Here is a 17016-nt window from a genome sequence, read left to right as displayed (position 1 = left end):
AATTTTATTTTTGTTTTGAATTATAAATTCTTATACTTTATTTACTTCAATTCAATATACTCCGTAAGAATGAAGTACTTGCTAGGGAAATAAATTTGTCCTTAAAAGGTTTAACCCATCAAATACTTTTTGATGATTTGGTTTTTCTCTGAAAACTAGCATTGTTACCTCCTCCTCCTTCTTCTTTTTTTTTTTAAAAAAAAAGCTTAATACGCTTTTAGACCATGTCCGAATAAGCGATGGGCATAAAGTGTCTCACCAAGACATAAAGATGTAGCCATGAGACTTAGCCTCACCCCGAATAAGGAACTTGGGTGGACTAAGGACACAACTTAATGTGTCAAATTGATCGATGAGATGGTTTTAGGTATAAAGACTAAGATGAGAGATTGAGAAGGCACGTTAGACTTGTCAGTGGTATTGATGGACGACTAAAAGTTCATATATGGGATAAACTTATTCGAGAAAGTGAAGGCCTTTCCTATGCATTTACTAGTTCTCCATGAATCATAGCTGTTAATTGAGACAGTGTGGTAAAAATGGAGTCGAACACCAAGCTCTAAGTGAACGATGACAAAAATACAAATGTATGGTAAAAATGTATGAGGCATGAGTACCAAATACAAGATAACAAGCGAGTCTTAACCACGAATGCAATTAAGTGTTGCATCTGGTAAGCTGTGGGGCAACGGAAACAAGAACCCGAACTTGACACGGATTTGAGTTGCAATCAAACTTAAGGATAAACTTAAAGAACTTCTGTTGGTTTCACACAAAAAATTTTAAAAATAGCTTTTGTCACACTAACCTAAATAAGTGAATGTATGTTGGGCTTTTAGCATGTGCCATGCTGCTAAATGTGTCGCGTTTGTGGGTAGCGGATCATACTTGACTGGAACATGAACCCGAACTTGACATGATTAGAAAACGACACCAACCGAAAATCGTGTCACACATATGAACCCAAACACGACACAAGCCGATCCAGATTCACACAACTAATTTAATTTGTGACATAAAATACATTCCGTCTATCTAAGCTGGTTCTCGAGTTCTATCCAAAACTAACCTAGACTCATTTATACGCGAATTTCGTGTTAGTTTCTTATCTTTAGTCAAATTCGTACGAATACATGTCTATGAAGGTGGATTGTTAGGCTGTCCATTTCACTGGTCTACTCAAAACCACCATTTGTTCCTTTAAGAGCACGTCAAATGACAAATAGGTCCTCATTTTCCTAACTATATTCATTTTGTTTGCTCCATGTTTTCAACATATGGATATAAATTTCATTTAAATAAGGTGTAATGGTTTTATTAATTAATCATAACTATTATCTTTTGGATGATGCCGGTCTTTACTAACGAATTTGTTGACAACGATCTTACTTTTTATCATATTTGTTTTCAACGGTCTGTGACTATCAGAATTCTAACGCCGTTAGTTACATGCCGTCGAAAAAACGTTTTAGGTTGGAAAACTCAACATTTTTCGTCCCAAACATCTTTGTAACCTTAGATCGGATCTTCATGAACCTTTTTTTCTAGTAAAAAGCCCATGATTATTGAGGTTGTCGGATATCTTAAAACATCTTCGGAATTGGTTGGTGGTGCTCAAGTGGTGGTGGTTGGTTGGTGGTGAGTTAGTTGGGGGGGGGGGGGAGGGTGTTCAAATTGAGTTTTCCGGCAAAAAAATGTGACTTTTCCGGCCAAAAGCGTTTTTGCAGCGATCTGCAAGTTAGGGCATTAGGATTCTGTTAGTTGCGAACCATTCGAAACAAATAGGTTAAAAGATGAGACCGTCAGCGACCAACTATTTAATTGGGGCCGACACCGACCAAAAAATGAGAATTGAGGTTAATGAAAACCAATACATTAATAATGTATAATAATATATTAATATCGTCCACATGAATATGTTCGCATATATTTATAAAATTTCTCACGCGTTATAAAATATATGCATTAATAATCCAAAGGTAACAAACACATGCCTAACCATAGAACGAAATGGGCATTATTTTTTTTATTCAAAAATTACTTGGATAAATAACAACACTTTTACAAACAAAATTAATGAACACATCTAAAATCAAGTGAGACATGAAACACAAAACCATCATACAAATCTAAAACAATATCGTGGTACAAAAGCATGCTTCAACCTTGAAATAAATAATTAACGAAAGCTCTAAAATTTAGTCGTTTTATGTTTAGGTCTTTAAGACCTAGAAATCGCAAGAGGGGAAGAGTCAAATATGATGAAGGTGGTGCAAAATGATGATTGGTGGCCGATGGATCTATCACGATGATATTATAGTATATTATATTATTGTTGGTTAGTAAAGTGACCCAACCCCTTAAATTTTTAAAACTAAAATAAAAGTCTTAGACAAAGCGACCCAATCCCGTAAATTTTTTTAACAAATATCTATATTAATATATATGTTTTAACTCGTTATCCAATTTACCGTTCATTCGGCTATTTTACCTTCCTCTACGCTATAAAAGGTTTACCAGATAAAGTAACATGTTAGATGCTATAGTAATTATAAAAAAGTTTCAAAATACCATGAAAAGAACAAGTGCTAGCATGCCAATAATTTATTATAACTTTTTGTAAAATAAAAAACATCATGTGTGATATTGTAATTATGTGTGGGGAAGAGATAATTATTTTTATAGTGCAAGAAAATATCATATGGAATATAATTTTGGATTTTATTGATTATACATGGAATTATAGAATGTGGATGAGTAAACTAGTAAAGGGGGAGGAGGATTGGAATGCATTTGTTGAATTGAGGGCCCCGACAAACCACATACATACATTACAAAGGATTTGTTAACAAAGAAATATTATAAAGTTTAATCGTTTTACATTGAATAAACACTAAGTGAACCCTGGACAGATTATAGATAATCTGGGGTTTAAGTAATGTTTCCCACGGATGAGGTCTAGCTGAGAAGGCTGTTCTTCAGGAGACCTGCAAAACAAACACCGTAAGCTCGTCACTGAGAAGGGGGGGTTCCTCCTTGTGACCACCCTCCGGCGTGAGAATCAGACTAGATTGCTCTGAATATAAGTGTATATTAGGAGATTGCTAGATAACTGGATAGCAGATGATCTTACCATTCCAAGATGTTGGAGTATTTATAGCCGAAGGTAGGTTTCCAAGCAGGTACAGCCGGCTGAATAGTATTCCTGTTCTACCAACAGTGGATTATGCACAGGCCATACTGGTTGGTGGATAAGTTACGGCCAACAGTAACAAAGTCGGCTGCACTATTCCACCAACTGTAGATTGTGCAGTCCCACCTACTGTGGATTATACGCAGGCCATGCTGGTTGGTGAATAGGTTACGGCCAACAGTAACACTATTCTACCAACTGTAGGCTACGTACGCCCGTCAGTAAGAGTTGGTGAGTAGGCAGCGGCTAATAGTGACAAACAGTACTAGAGGGTGCTCCTCCTCGTACTGTTGTCGGTGAGCTGTCACCCTGTGATTGGCTCATGGGTTGTTCTGGTCAGATCGTCTGTCCTATCCATACCTTGGTAGGTATAGTACAAAAGATCTTTCAGAATCATACGGACTGGCTCATTTTGGCGGGATTGTTCCCGCCTTGCTCATTCCTTCATGTGACTACTGAAGTAGCTATTGCCTTGTGCGTGTAGCCCTGCTGTCTGCGGGTAGCCTTCCCTGATGGCTTGTATCCGCAACTGCGGGAACAGGCGGGGTACTTCACCATTGGGAGGCTTTCCATGCGTGTACAGCTTGCGTACTGCGCGTAAGATTCTATGAGCATGGTGGGTCCTGCGGGAGCAGAAGGCCTTTGCGCAGACGTCCCTATTCAAGGTGAGTCTTGCGGGACCAACTGGTCTCTGCTGGGACCTACCTCTTCATACATGTTACTCTATAAAATACAAATAACTATTCAATTCTAACCATTTTATATTTAAAGTTAGTTTTATAAAGCTTTGGAGACCTGTTATCCAGGCTAATCTTGTTAAAAAAAATTCTCTTATGTTTCATGGACCACCTATAAGTGGCCGCATCGACCAAACGTTTTTTTTAGTTCTGGTACTATAACAAAATTGACGGAAACTACCGAGTTCGCGTAGGCTCAGCCACCAACGCTCCGGTTTACCAACGCGCAATTATACCGACTGTCCCCCCCCCCCAATTGGCCATTGATCCACCTTAGTTTGAATAATTTTTTTCGTTTTTTTAGCTTCCATACCGTAACGAACGTAATCGAAACCGACATAATACGTGTCGAGTTACCGCCTCAATGCTCGGGGCAGACCAAATAAACATCATTTTAAATATTTTGTTTTTCTATATGTTAATTTGACGAATTAATTTTTTAAATTTTAACTTTAAAATTTGACCAACGGTATCAATACCATAGCGAATGTGATCGATACCAACTGAATTCGCGTCGAGTCACCATCATAATGCTCGGGTTTTATCAACGTTGGGGTTTTGCCAGCTGTCCCGACACAATATGTCGGGTAAAAAAACTAGTACAATATAAATGAAATAAAACATACTTAAATTATAATTTTATATATTATTAAAGCATAAAAATCTAAGAGAAGCTTCCCTTTTTCACTTTTTTTGCAATGTGACCCAAATATTTTATTTATTACACAAACATTTAATAAAAATCACTTCTTTTCAACAAACACAAACACTTAAATCATATTTAATTATTATTATTCATTCACTCATTCACACATTCTCACAGTAAAACATGACCTGTTTCTAGATCTGCTGTGTCTGCTTTCGTAATAATATTAATAATAATATCATCACCTTCAATGCATTGTAACCACCCAATTCACCCTTTTCCGGCAGCTTCGCCGGAGCTCCGGCGTGGTTTATAATTACCCACAAAAACCCATCAATATTTAGTCTTGAAATGTGAAGATTTGAGCAAAATGTTTAAGTCAACTAGATGGAGGAGTGACAAGAACAAGATCAAAGCTTTATTTAAATTCCAGTTTCATGCAACTCAGGTGACTATTTATTATTAACATTTTAAATTATTTTGTGGTTGCATATAATGTGTTTGATGAAATGCCTAAGAGAACTACTTTTAATATTATGTTAGAATTATATAATTTATGTAATCAAGAATTTAATAAAAATGAGATTTTTAATCTTATATTCCAAAATGTAGTCAAGAATTTAATAAAAATGGGATTTTTAATATTATATTCCAAAAATAAAGAAATTTAAAAGGGTGTTCATTTCTTGGATCTCTTGGAATTTAATAAAAATGTGATTTTTAATCTTATATTCCAAAATGTAATCAAGAATTTAATAAAAATGGGATTTTTAATCTTATATTCCAAAAATAAAAATAAAGAAATTTAAAAGGGTGTTCATTTCTTGGATCTCTTGGAATTTAATAAAAAATGAGATTTTTAATCTTATATTCCAAAATGTAATCAAGAATTTAATAAAAATGGGATTTTTAATCTTATATTCCAAAAATAAAAATAAAGAAATTTAAAAGGGTGTTCATTTCTTGGATCTCTTGGAATTTAATAAAAAATGAGATTTTTAATCTTATATTCCAAAATGTAATCAAGAATTTAATAAAAATGGGATTTTTAATCTTATATTCCAAAAATAAAAATAAAGAAATTTAAAAGGGTGTTCATTTCTTGGATCTCTTAGAATTTAATAAAAATGGGATTTTTAATTAGGAGATCTGGTTTTTAAATATTAATTTTAAAAACTGGGATCATGATCAAACTTCTGCAAATTGATGAAACTCTTGGTACTTTTATTGTGTAAACAATAAGATACATTAATATTATTTTTTTTCTTATGGGGATAATAAGTTTTTGTGGCTGCAAGATTCTTGATTTCTTATAGTAGGATTATTGTATTGTGTTTGCAGCTAGCACCAAATGTAGGAGATGCTTTGACTATAGCTGTGATTCCTGGTGATACCGGAAAGCCAACCGCAAGATTGGAGAAAACTAAGGTTAAAGATGGAAGTTGTTACTGGGAAAAACCACATTCCGAAACTGTCAAGTTCACCCGAGATCAGAAAACTGGAAAAGTCAATGAGAAAATCTATCGTTTTGTTGTTGCAACGGTACATATTGTTGCATATTCATTAGATTTAGATTGTGCATATGCTTCCAATTTACAAATCAAGAAACTTGATTGAAAAATAGTTTATATGTTATTAATTTTTGTTCATTTGGTAGGGTTCTTCGGTTTATGGTATTGTCGGTGAAGTTTCTCTTGATTTGTCATGTTATGCCGAGGCTACTAAGTCTTCTTCGGTCTCTCTACCTCTCAAAAATGCAAAATTTACAAGTTTATTGCATGTTAGTCCTTTGTTCTTTTTCTGTTTATTTACATTTTTTTATAGATTCTTTTTGTTTAAGTTTAATGGCTGTAAATGTTGTTTGATCTTTAGGTATCGGTTCAGAGGGTGCAAAATCAAAATATGAACATAGTTGTAGAAACTTGCAAAGAGGTTGTTGTAAGCGAGAATGTGAATGTGAATGACGATAATAAGAATTTGAAGGCACAAATTAGTGATGGTGATATAAAAGGAAGCATTCAAAGCAACAATAGTAAAAGAGATCACAGGACGTCTATTGGATCAGATATCACACTTTCAAGTTCTGATAGCAGCTCGGGACTTGATACTCTACAAGAATCTGAATCTAAGAACACTAAATTGGCTTACGAAACCTCAACAACAACAATTAATGAAGAAGAGCATCAAAGATCATCATCACAATGGGACTGGTTAGATGGTTCGGTTCATGATTTAAGTACAGATGATTTGTCTATCATCAGTCCAAGTGAGACCCTTGCAAAAGACGTGTCTGAAGACGGTCATCCGGATGATGTCATCAAAAAGCTCAAGGGCGAACTCGTAATTTTATCCAGGCAGGCTGAGGTGTCAGAAATGGAATTACAAACGCTTCGTAAGCAAATTGCGAAGGAGAGCAAAAGGGGTCTGGATCTTTCAACAGAAGTGGCTGCACTTAAGGAAGAGAGAAATGAGTTGAAGGAGGAGTGTGAGAAGATGAAAGTCAAAGTCAAAGTCAATGGTAATTTGTTGACCGAGAGAGGAGATCCGTGGGCTCTTGTAGATGAGTTGAAACAAGAACTGAATCATGAAAAGGAGCTGAATTCCAATCTAAGGGTACAGCTTCAAAAAACACAAGAATCAAATGCAGAGTTGATTCTTGCTGTTAGAGACTTAGATGAGATGCTCGAGTCAAAGTCAAAGTCAAAGTCAAAACATTCTATTGCTTCAACGATGCAAGAAGTCGAATCTAAACCCGAGACAGATGATGATGAAGATCAAAAGGCTTTAGAAGAGATTGTTAGAGAACATAGCGGCATGAAAGATGCATATCTACAAGAGCAAAAGATAATCGATCTTTATAACGAAATAGAATTATACAAACGCGATAAAGACGAGCTGGAAATGCAAATGGAGCAGATTGCTCTCGATTACGAGATTCTAAAACAGGAAAACCATGACATGTCTTACAAGCTGGAACAAAGTCAAATTCAAGAACAGTTAAAGATGCAATACGAATGTTCATCATCTTATGCTAACGTAAATGAACTCGAATCCCATATTGAAAACTTAAACAATGAGCTTAAGTTAAAATCCGAAGAATTATCAGTATCGGTTCTTGTAATTAAAGAACTTGAAACGCATATCAAGAATTTGGAAGAAGATTTGGATAATCAAGCTCACGGGTTTGAGGCGGATATGGAAGATTTGATTCGTGTAAAAGTCGAGCAGGAGCAAAGAGCTATTCATGCAGAGGAGACTTTACGAAAAGTCAAACTACAACATGCTAGTACAGCTGGCAAACTTCAAGATGAGTTTAGAAAACTGTCATCGGAAATGGCATTGGCTTTTCAAGGAAGTGAGAATGCAGCCATGAAAGCCATTGATGAAGCCAAGCAACTTAGGGTAGAAAAAAGGAACCTTGAAGAGGTGGTCAAGAAAGTCAAAGAAGGGTTTGACTTTCTCGTTGACCAATTTGAAGACAAATCGGTTGATCTTTTTAACAAAATAACTCTAAAGTCGAAACATTTAGAGGAGATGGAAAAACAGGTTAAAAACTTATCTCATGAGCTTAAACATCAAAAAGCTAGTTATAATATCAAGATTCAGAATCTTTATGATGAAAGGATGCATCTTGAACATGAGATTAATGCGGTGAAGATGGAATTGGAGAATTCAAAGAAGGATTTGAGAAATGTTATAAATGATAAGGATAATGAAATTGAAAGACTAAAATCCAGATGTAATGACATGAAACGGTTCTTTAAAGAGAATGAATTCGAGAAAGAAAATCTTAAAAAACAGGTATCTAAATTAAAAGGCGATCTCGAGAAGAAAGATGAAGCAATTTGCAGCATAGAGGCCAACATTACGAAGGACAGAGTCAAACTACTTGAGGTATATATATTTAACTAATGCGGTAATTATGTTTATAGATAATATTATTACAGTAATAATCTAAATTTTTTAATAAAATGATTTGGCATTCATATTTCATAAGTAAACGGGTTAAAATTGTCAACTCAAGTGATTGGACATTTGTTAAATAGTCAAATATTTTTAGTCAAAAGTCAAAGTTTTTATTATGGTTTTAGATAGCTTATTTTGCAACTTTTATAAAATCAGGGTCAAATAAAGCTCAAGGAAACGGCATTAGAAAGCTCCGAAGCTTCATTTCTAGAGAAAGAAAAAGATCTCATGTATAAAATCGAAGAGTTAGAAAGACAATTGGAGGTTCTTGATCACAACATCAAAGATACACAGGTAACCTCAGTTTATGTTAAAAAAAGTTGACTTTTTTTTAAACTTCAAATGTCCTGCAACTATCTTTATATAACATATGTTTATTCATCTTCAAAAACAGGCATCCACAGCTCAAAATTCAAACCCTTACACATATTGACTAAAAGTTTGACTTTATTAACGAACATTTTCATTTCTTGTAACTTTTGAATGTTAAATTGTGAAAACACTGTAAAAGCACATTGGACTCTAGAAACTGATGTCTTGTCTCATTGTTATAGCGTTGATGAGATTAAGAAGACCAGAGATCAAGAAATTTTCGAGACATCCGCAAATGAAATGGAATTATTAAATAAAAACATATCTATGGAAATTGAATTGAAGGAAATGCAAGAAAGATATTCAGAAATAAGTCTAAAGTTTGCAGAAGTAGAAGGTGAAAGGCAAAAACTTGTAATGACTCTAAGAAACCTCAAGAACACAAAGAAATGATATTAAATATGTAAATTGGTATAAGTGTTTTTTTTTTAATGATATATTGTGCTTGTAGCCTGTAGATTAGCTTGCTAAGTGTTCCAATAATTAGTCCATGATTTTGTTCTACTGCCATCATATCTTGTAGTGAAGTTTTACATATAAATTTGTAAAGTTATGATTGGTAGGGTCTTAAGTTGTAAAGGTGGTGGGTGACATGTGTTGCACTTTATGCTTGAAAAGTGCTATGTTGAGTGAGTACACGGTGATAAGGCATGGAGCTAAAAAGCCTGTGAAAGTTGCAACAATACCTTGCCTGTTTGATAAGGTTTTCAGGGTGTGGGTTCATCGGGTGCTACAACGGGTGGAGGTTGGTTTGCTTGCAAGTGAGTTAGGAGTTCGGGAATCACAGCGGCGACTTGTTCGGCTACTAAAGCGGCCATCTTGCGTTTGGAGTCCTTGCGGTAGTGGCGTCGTAGCGGTGACATTCTAAAAATTATAAAGAATTGTAGTGAGTTTGAGGCATTGAGTTTAAAATAGAAGATGTATGTAACCATTTTTTTTACGTGAATCCTAGTGTCATGAGGATGAGAATGTTAGCAGAAATAAAGTTTAGACATAAACAAAATGATAAAAAATGTATATATAAGTATATGTTTCAAAGTTTCGAGAATTTAAAATTTGGACGTTTTGAAGTGTTGAAATTTGTATACAGTTGAAAAAATCGTACATGAACCACCATGATTTGATATTCCGAAAAAAAAATAACAAAATTTCTTGTAAACATATATATAGTCGGGAAAATCGTACATGAACCACCATGATTTGATATCCCGGCAATAAAAACTTATGTAAAAGTAATATATATGGAGTCGAACATGTGCACGTATCACCGCGTCTTTCATGTTGTTGACTCAAATCATGATAATAACATACAATAAAACGGAGATACAATGAGATGTTAAAAACACTTGTCCACGTACCACCGTGGCTTTTATGTTTTCAACACCAAAAATAAGGAGGCGACCGGAACGCTCGCATTCGACAACTTAAAGTGTCGGCTCATATAACTCGAGTTGCTTGACCTAGAAACCAACACTAAACCCAATCATCCCAGGTAAGTAAATCACCTTCGATTCTTGAAATCTTTTTGTCAAATGATCGAATCAAGTGTTTCGTTCCCTACGGTCATCACAAAACAAATATAGAACCTAGCTTTAAGGAGATTGTAAACAACGAGATCCAAGTTAAGCTTGTGATCCATAAAACACAATATAAAAACTAATGTTTTGTTTTAAGGTAAAAATACCTTAGAATACTATTGAAAGTGTGTGTATGTGTACATTTATGATGAGATAGATTTTTAAACAAGTTTATAAATAATTAAATAAATGAAATAAACAATCAAGTAAGGTAAACACGTATGAGCACACGTATAGGGACCCTAGAGCATAAATTATACTAAGCTGTTACGTCTAACCACCTATCCTATAGTTGATGGCTCTGATACCAATCTGTCACACCCCGACCAATGAAGGCGGAAACGTCGAGGCGCGACATGATTGCTCATTGCACAACGACATTATAAAGTTACAATATTTAAACAACTCATTTAAATCCATATCATCATAAATAACACAACAATTGTTCATACAAAATGCCAAATAGACAGATAAACAAATAACTTGTTCTTTCATTTTCTAATATCCTAAAACCAAGATGATAAGTTTCTTCAAGTAATCCAATCAAACTAACATCAAACCTGTAACATTGCATAAAATAGAGTTTGTCAACACAGGTTGGTGAGCAATTTTCATAGTTTTGGACAATAAGTATATAGTATGAAATCCACAACTAGTATATGAAAAACAATAAATAATAGCAACAATTTATATAATAAACCGTCAATAAGAATACATTGACGACAATAATGAAATCGTCAATAAGAAACATTGACGACACCTTTCTATATGGGGATACCGTATATACTCGAAATTAACGTATGATCATACTTTGATGAGGCTACCCGCCTTAGCTTTTAAGAGGCTACCCACCTTAGCATTCAAGAATTTGCACATAATCATGTAAAGCATATAACACCTAATCGAGCATTTATTTAAGTAAACATACAATAAGTGTTGTGGTTTAAGACTCGGGTATAAATCATTTGAATTTGAATAAGTATGCAATGCCACCCCCAAAACGAAAGATGGAAAACGGGGGATGAAAAAGTACTCACATTAACAAGTAACTTGAAAGATAGTGTCGTGAATAATCGGAGAGATTGGTTTAACGAGCAAGACCTATATTAAACGGGTCTTGTGTTAGTAGGTAGTCTTGGAAGAGTTTAAAATAAAATACATGACAAATAAAGTAAATAAATAAAGTTTAGGATTTAAAATGTAAATATTTGAGTATAAGAATACCAATGTGGGTTAAAATGCAATATTGCAAAACCTTTGGTTATAAGAATACCAAAACGAGGTTTTAAACGAGTGTTCGGGTTTGTCGGTTCGAGACTTGATAATTGACCAAGCTCAAAGTTAACTTCCCAAAATAATAAATGTTATGAGATAACTCAATAAAATCAAAATAGACTTAACCAAGTATGTAGTTCTATTGTGAAGAACCTTAACGTTCGTTAAGCGAGTATACGACTTTATCGGTCCGAACTTGTTATAAGATCAAGTTGGTTACCGACATGCCAAGTATGTTTAGAAATTAACTAAAGTTGATTTAAAATATAATCTTGAAGAAAAATATGAGTTTTGGTGGCTAAAAACACACTTGTGTGTCTTAAGCGAGTGAACTCGGTTTAGTTCGGTTTTTGGTTCGGTCCTTGACTCGGAATAAGACCGAGGATGGTTACCACATACCCAATTACCATGGAACTTGTAAAATAACTTATAAATAATAATACTCAAGTTTTACATTCAAAAAGTTAACAATAAAGCTTTTAACAAAAGTTCGGTTTTTGGTTCGGTTCTCAACTCGGGATGAAACCGAGGCTAGTCACCACATACCCAATACCATGGAACTTGACAAATATGAACAATAAACTAAAATATGCAGAAGTTAACCAATTATAACAAGTTATATGGTTAGATTTGTTAAATATATAAACAAGGACTACAAAGTCCTCCATGTAACAATGCCTTACTAGCCCGACATTTCAACCGGCCGAGACTGGAGAAATGAAAGACCGAAGGTAAACATGGAGTGTATATTATATTATGTTGTAACATCAAGCTTTAAGTATTGAGAAGTTAGTTAAAATGAAAGATTAGCTTATGAAGAACAACCTTAGAATTTAAGAATTTGAGAGAGAAATGAGGAAATGAGCAAGCACAAATGAAGAAGATGGGTGTGTGTATATAGGGTAAGTTGAATGGGTCTTTCATAAAGGGTGATGCATGAAAATGGGTTGGTTATAGACCCAAGAAAGCACAAACTACAAATGGGTCCTTCAAGTCTCCATTTTGGTAGTTTTAGTCCCTGGAGTTCGTTTTGAGTGTTTTCGGGGCATTTTAAGAACCGAAAAGGGTGTTTTTTTAGATCCAACAACTATAAAACAAATATGTAACATAAAATTCATAATTTTGATAATATCGAAAGGTTCGGGATACAAAACGGGTCGGGTTTACATTAAGAATACAAGTATAAAATAACCCGAAATTGACAAATGTTACAGTATCCCCTACTTTAGGAAATTTCTTCCCGAAATTAAGAAGATGTAAACAAATGTGGATATTTCTCCTTCATAGAGTCTTCTCGTTCCCATGTAAACTCCGCGCCACGCCGTGATTCCCATCGAACTTTAACTAACTTGATGCGACTTCGCTTGGTTTTCTTTTCATTGCGGTCAATGATTTCAACGGGTCATTCAACCATAATCATTGATTCATTGACTTGTACTTCGTTGAGAGGTATATGGAGACTACCTTCGGCTAAGCACTTCTTGAGATTTGAAACATGAAAGGTCGGATGAACACCGGTGAGGTCATCCGGTAGTTCGAGTCGGTAGGCTACTTTTCCGACTCGCTCAAGAATCTTGAATGGGCCTACGAAACGGGGAGCTAGTTTTCCTTTCTTTCCAAAACGAACAACTCCTTTCCAAGGGGATACTTTGAGAAGGACGAGATCATCAACATTGAATTCGATCGGTTTTCGTCGTTTGTCGGCGTAGCTCTTTTGTCGACTTCTAGCGGAAAGTAGCTTCACCGATTTCGTTCCAACTAATCGGGTAACGACATTTGCGACCGTAGAGAGCTTCGAAAGGAGGCATACCGATGCTAGAATGGAAACTGTTATTGTAAGAGAATTCAATGTAAGGAATGTGAGAATCCCAATTCCCACCGATATCGAGTACACACACTCGAAGCATCTCCTCAAGTGTTTGAATCGTACGTTCGGATTGTCCATCCGTTTGAGGATGATAAGCGGTGCTAAGATCAAGACGAGTTCCCAAGGTTTCTTGAAGTGATCGCCAAAAATGAGACGTGAATCGAGCATCGCGATCGGAGATGATAGTCAGAAGGTAAACCGTGGCGACACACGATTTCGCGAACGTAGATTTGGGCAAGTTGCTCAACGGAGTATTTTTCTCGAATTGGAATAAAGTGAGCGTACTTGGTTAATCGGTCAATAATCACCCAAATGCTATCGTTGCCTATTTGAGTAGTGGGTAGTTTCATTATAAAGTCCATAGCAATGTCTTCCCATTTCCATATGGGAATCGGTGGTTGCTCGAGTAACCCAAAGGTTTTTGATGTTTGGCTTTGACTTTAGAGCAAGTAAGACATTTCGAAACGTACGTTGCTACGTATTTATTCATACCCGGCCACTAAAAGGTAGAACAAAGATCGAAATACATTTTATCCGCACCGGGATGAACAGAATATCGTGACTTGTGAGCTTCGTCGAGTATGCAAGTACGAAGGTCATCACGATCGGGAACCCATAAACGATTGAGATAATACAATAAGCCATCGTGTTTTGTTTCGAGTTGAAGCTCGGCTCCACATGACATTTCGTCGTACATGTTGCCTTCGTCAACGGAGGTACGTTGGGCTTGATAGATTTTGGCTTGGAGATCGGTTTGAACGGTGACGCTAAGAAGCAAGACGGATTTGGCATTAACCTTTCGACTAAGAGCATCGGCCACGACATTCGCTTTACCGGGATGGTAGCGAATCTCGCAATCGTCACAAACAGAGCCTGTAAGGTATGTTTTAATTAAAAATGTTAAGTGTTTGGGGTCGGTGTTGGATTTGAAGTCCTTGGCTATTGGGCTTTTGGTTAGAAGATTAATGGTGGGCTGATTTTATTAAGTTAATTAGGGTCTATTTAGTTTTTTTGTTCACTAAGATAGAAACCCTAATTCTATCTCTATATATAATCATGCCATGTAATTGTACTATTTGGTTCTGAGCTAATAAAGAGAAACCCTAGTTGCAGCCTGTGACAACTGCCCAATCCGACCCGACCCAGGTACCCGTTTTCGAATCCGATTCTTTTTATGATTTAAATTTTGATTATTAATCTTTGTAAATTTAACATTAAATAAATTATATATATATATACATATATTTTTATATTACTTACTAATAATAATATTTCCTTCCCGCCGTCCCGCCTCTTTCTCTCTTTCGTCGCCGTCCCGCCTCTTTCTCTTTCTTGTCGCCGTCCCGCCCCTCTGCTTAACCCTTACGCCTTGAACCCCTTTTCCTCTTAACTCTTTGCTTGTCCTCTGGTTCTTCCCGCCTAAGGATGTCTGCGCAGCTCCACGCGCCAGACTTCTTACAAGGAAGCCTGCGTGAAGACCAGTTGTTCCTGCGATACGCGAGGCGAACTGTTCTCGCAGCGCGCTAAGAATTGTAGTTCTTCTCGCAGCGCGCTAAGAACGGTAGTTCTTCCCGCGACGCGCTAAGAATTGTAGTTCTTCTCGCAGCGCGCTAAGAATGGTAGTTCTTCCCGCGACGCGCTAAGGATTTGTAGCTCTTCCCGCGGCGCGCTAAGAATGGTAATTCTTCCCGCGGCGCGCTAAGGATAATAGTTCTTCCCGCGGCGCGCTATGGATTGTCCTCTGACTGCCTTCGCCCTCGCGCGTGCGCTCGAGTTTTCTCGCGCTAGACCTTAAGTCTTTTCTTCTGTTTAAGTCAGCCTGTATTCTTTTGATATCTTATCTTTTGTTTGAGCTCTTTAGGTCAGTTCCAACATCTGTCCGAAAAGCCACTTTCGGCGCAGCATGCGCACCAATCCTATTGGTTGACAGAAAAAGTGACTGACATAATCTTTTGAAATCTTCTTTTGCATGCCTTGAACAGTGTTTTCTCTGACACCTCCCATGCTTTACCTGTAACCTGTCAGCTTTTCCCCATCCCCTGCAGCTGCCGGCGTATCTTTGATATCTTTTGCTTTTGGATTCTTATGCTTTTTAATATCTTTTGCTTGATTTGATAAGATCTTTTCCTCTTTTCTAGGGATTGTGTTCCCTAGGGTTTGCCTATAAATATAACTATTTTCTGGTTAACACCACACACACTACACTTAAACACTCCCCATATCTCTCTCCCTTTGCTCTCTGCCTTAATTCCTCAGCCGCCTCCACTCTCTTGCCTCCGTCTTCTCTTCTGTTCTGCCCAGATCTCGGTAAATATATATATTTTGTTTAACTTACGTATATTCAAGACATAAAAACCAATCGTTAAACCAATAACCTCTTATTTATAGGTTAATTTGTGCTTGTTTAAAAGTTGGTTCTTGCATTATCTTTCAACACACCTTTTTCAGGTGAGTAATCTCGTACCTAATCCCTTTTTATTTTTAATGTTTTGGGATGTTCATGTGTTCGTACAAACTTGAGTCTTAAACTTGTTTATAAACTTTTGTCGCGCAAAACCCCATGTGTTATGGACGTAGACTTGGCTGTTTATTTGTATGTGTGGATCATTAACCGTCTTGTCGGCCTATTCCGCAGTTTTCATGGATCCATTAGATGAACACGGGAGAACTATCGTTTATGATTTCTCTTTTGTTTACACTTGCACAGTTTTCTTGTTTTTGTGCTCAATTGGGAGCACGGATTGAACTATGAGCTATGATCTAAGGCTTGATCACAATCTGATTACACCCTTGTTGAACACCAGTTATACACATGATGCGCGCAGATATTGTTATCTATTTATATCTATTAAACTTGATTTCTCACCGACACGCAAGTGTTGACGTTTTATTTTAACACATGTTCAGGTTTGCTGTAGCTGTTTCTGGAAGCTTGAGGACGCGTAGGATGTTTTCTTTTTGTTTGGACCTAGATTAAAATGTAACAAGACATATTATGTTATTTTGAATATTTTAAGTTATGATATGATTTATGTTACTTTATGTCATGTTCTGCGCTGTGCGCAATGATAATGTATTTATTAAGTATTGACACCCAAATAGTGTCACGAGTAATGAAACAAATACGTGGCGCCCCGATGTATAATCCGCCATCGGTCGGGGTGTTACACAGCCCGTGGATGTAGGCCCCCCATTGGGGCAGAACCATGTTAAAATCCTTGTGTCATTTATATTTTCTGTATTGCATGTTTATATCGTTTTTGCTTGTTTGTGTGTTGATTCGCTTCCGCGCACCGCTTTGTTCCTAACAGTCTGATTGCCACAAAACTTGGTAGGACAGTGGATAAGACCCAAACATGTAAGAAAAACATAAACTTTGTGAT

General features: G+C 36.2%; 1 protein-coding gene across 1 annotated transcript; it reads left to right on the top strand.

Moving 5' to 3' along the window:
• The first annotated feature begins 4804 nt into the window (after positions 1-4804).
• LOC143588782 (uncharacterized) lies at positions 4805-8975 on the top strand. Its single transcript, XM_077069700.1, has 6 exons — positions 4805-5024; positions 5918-6118; positions 6234-6356; positions 6449-8470; positions 8699-8836; positions 8937-8975. Exons 1-6 carry the CDS (start codon positions 4947-4949, stop codon positions 8973-8975), a joined length of 2601 nt encoding a protein of 866 aa, XP_076925815.1. The 5' UTR covers positions 4805-4946.
• The last annotated feature ends 8041 nt before the right edge of the window (positions 8976-17016 follow it).

The sequence above is a fragment of the Bidens hawaiensis genome, unplaced genomic scaffold (genome assembly GCF_021521415.1).
Source record: "Bidens hawaiensis isolate Kalapana, Puna unplaced genomic scaffold, B.hawaiensis_p1.1 tig00036767_1, whole genome shotgun sequence".
Lineage (NCBI taxonomy): Eukaryota > Viridiplantae > Streptophyta > Magnoliopsida > Asterales > Asteraceae > Bidens > Bidens hawaiensis.
The sequence above is the reverse complement of the archived record's forward strand: the minus strand, read 5'-3'. Positions and strand labels throughout refer to the sequence as shown.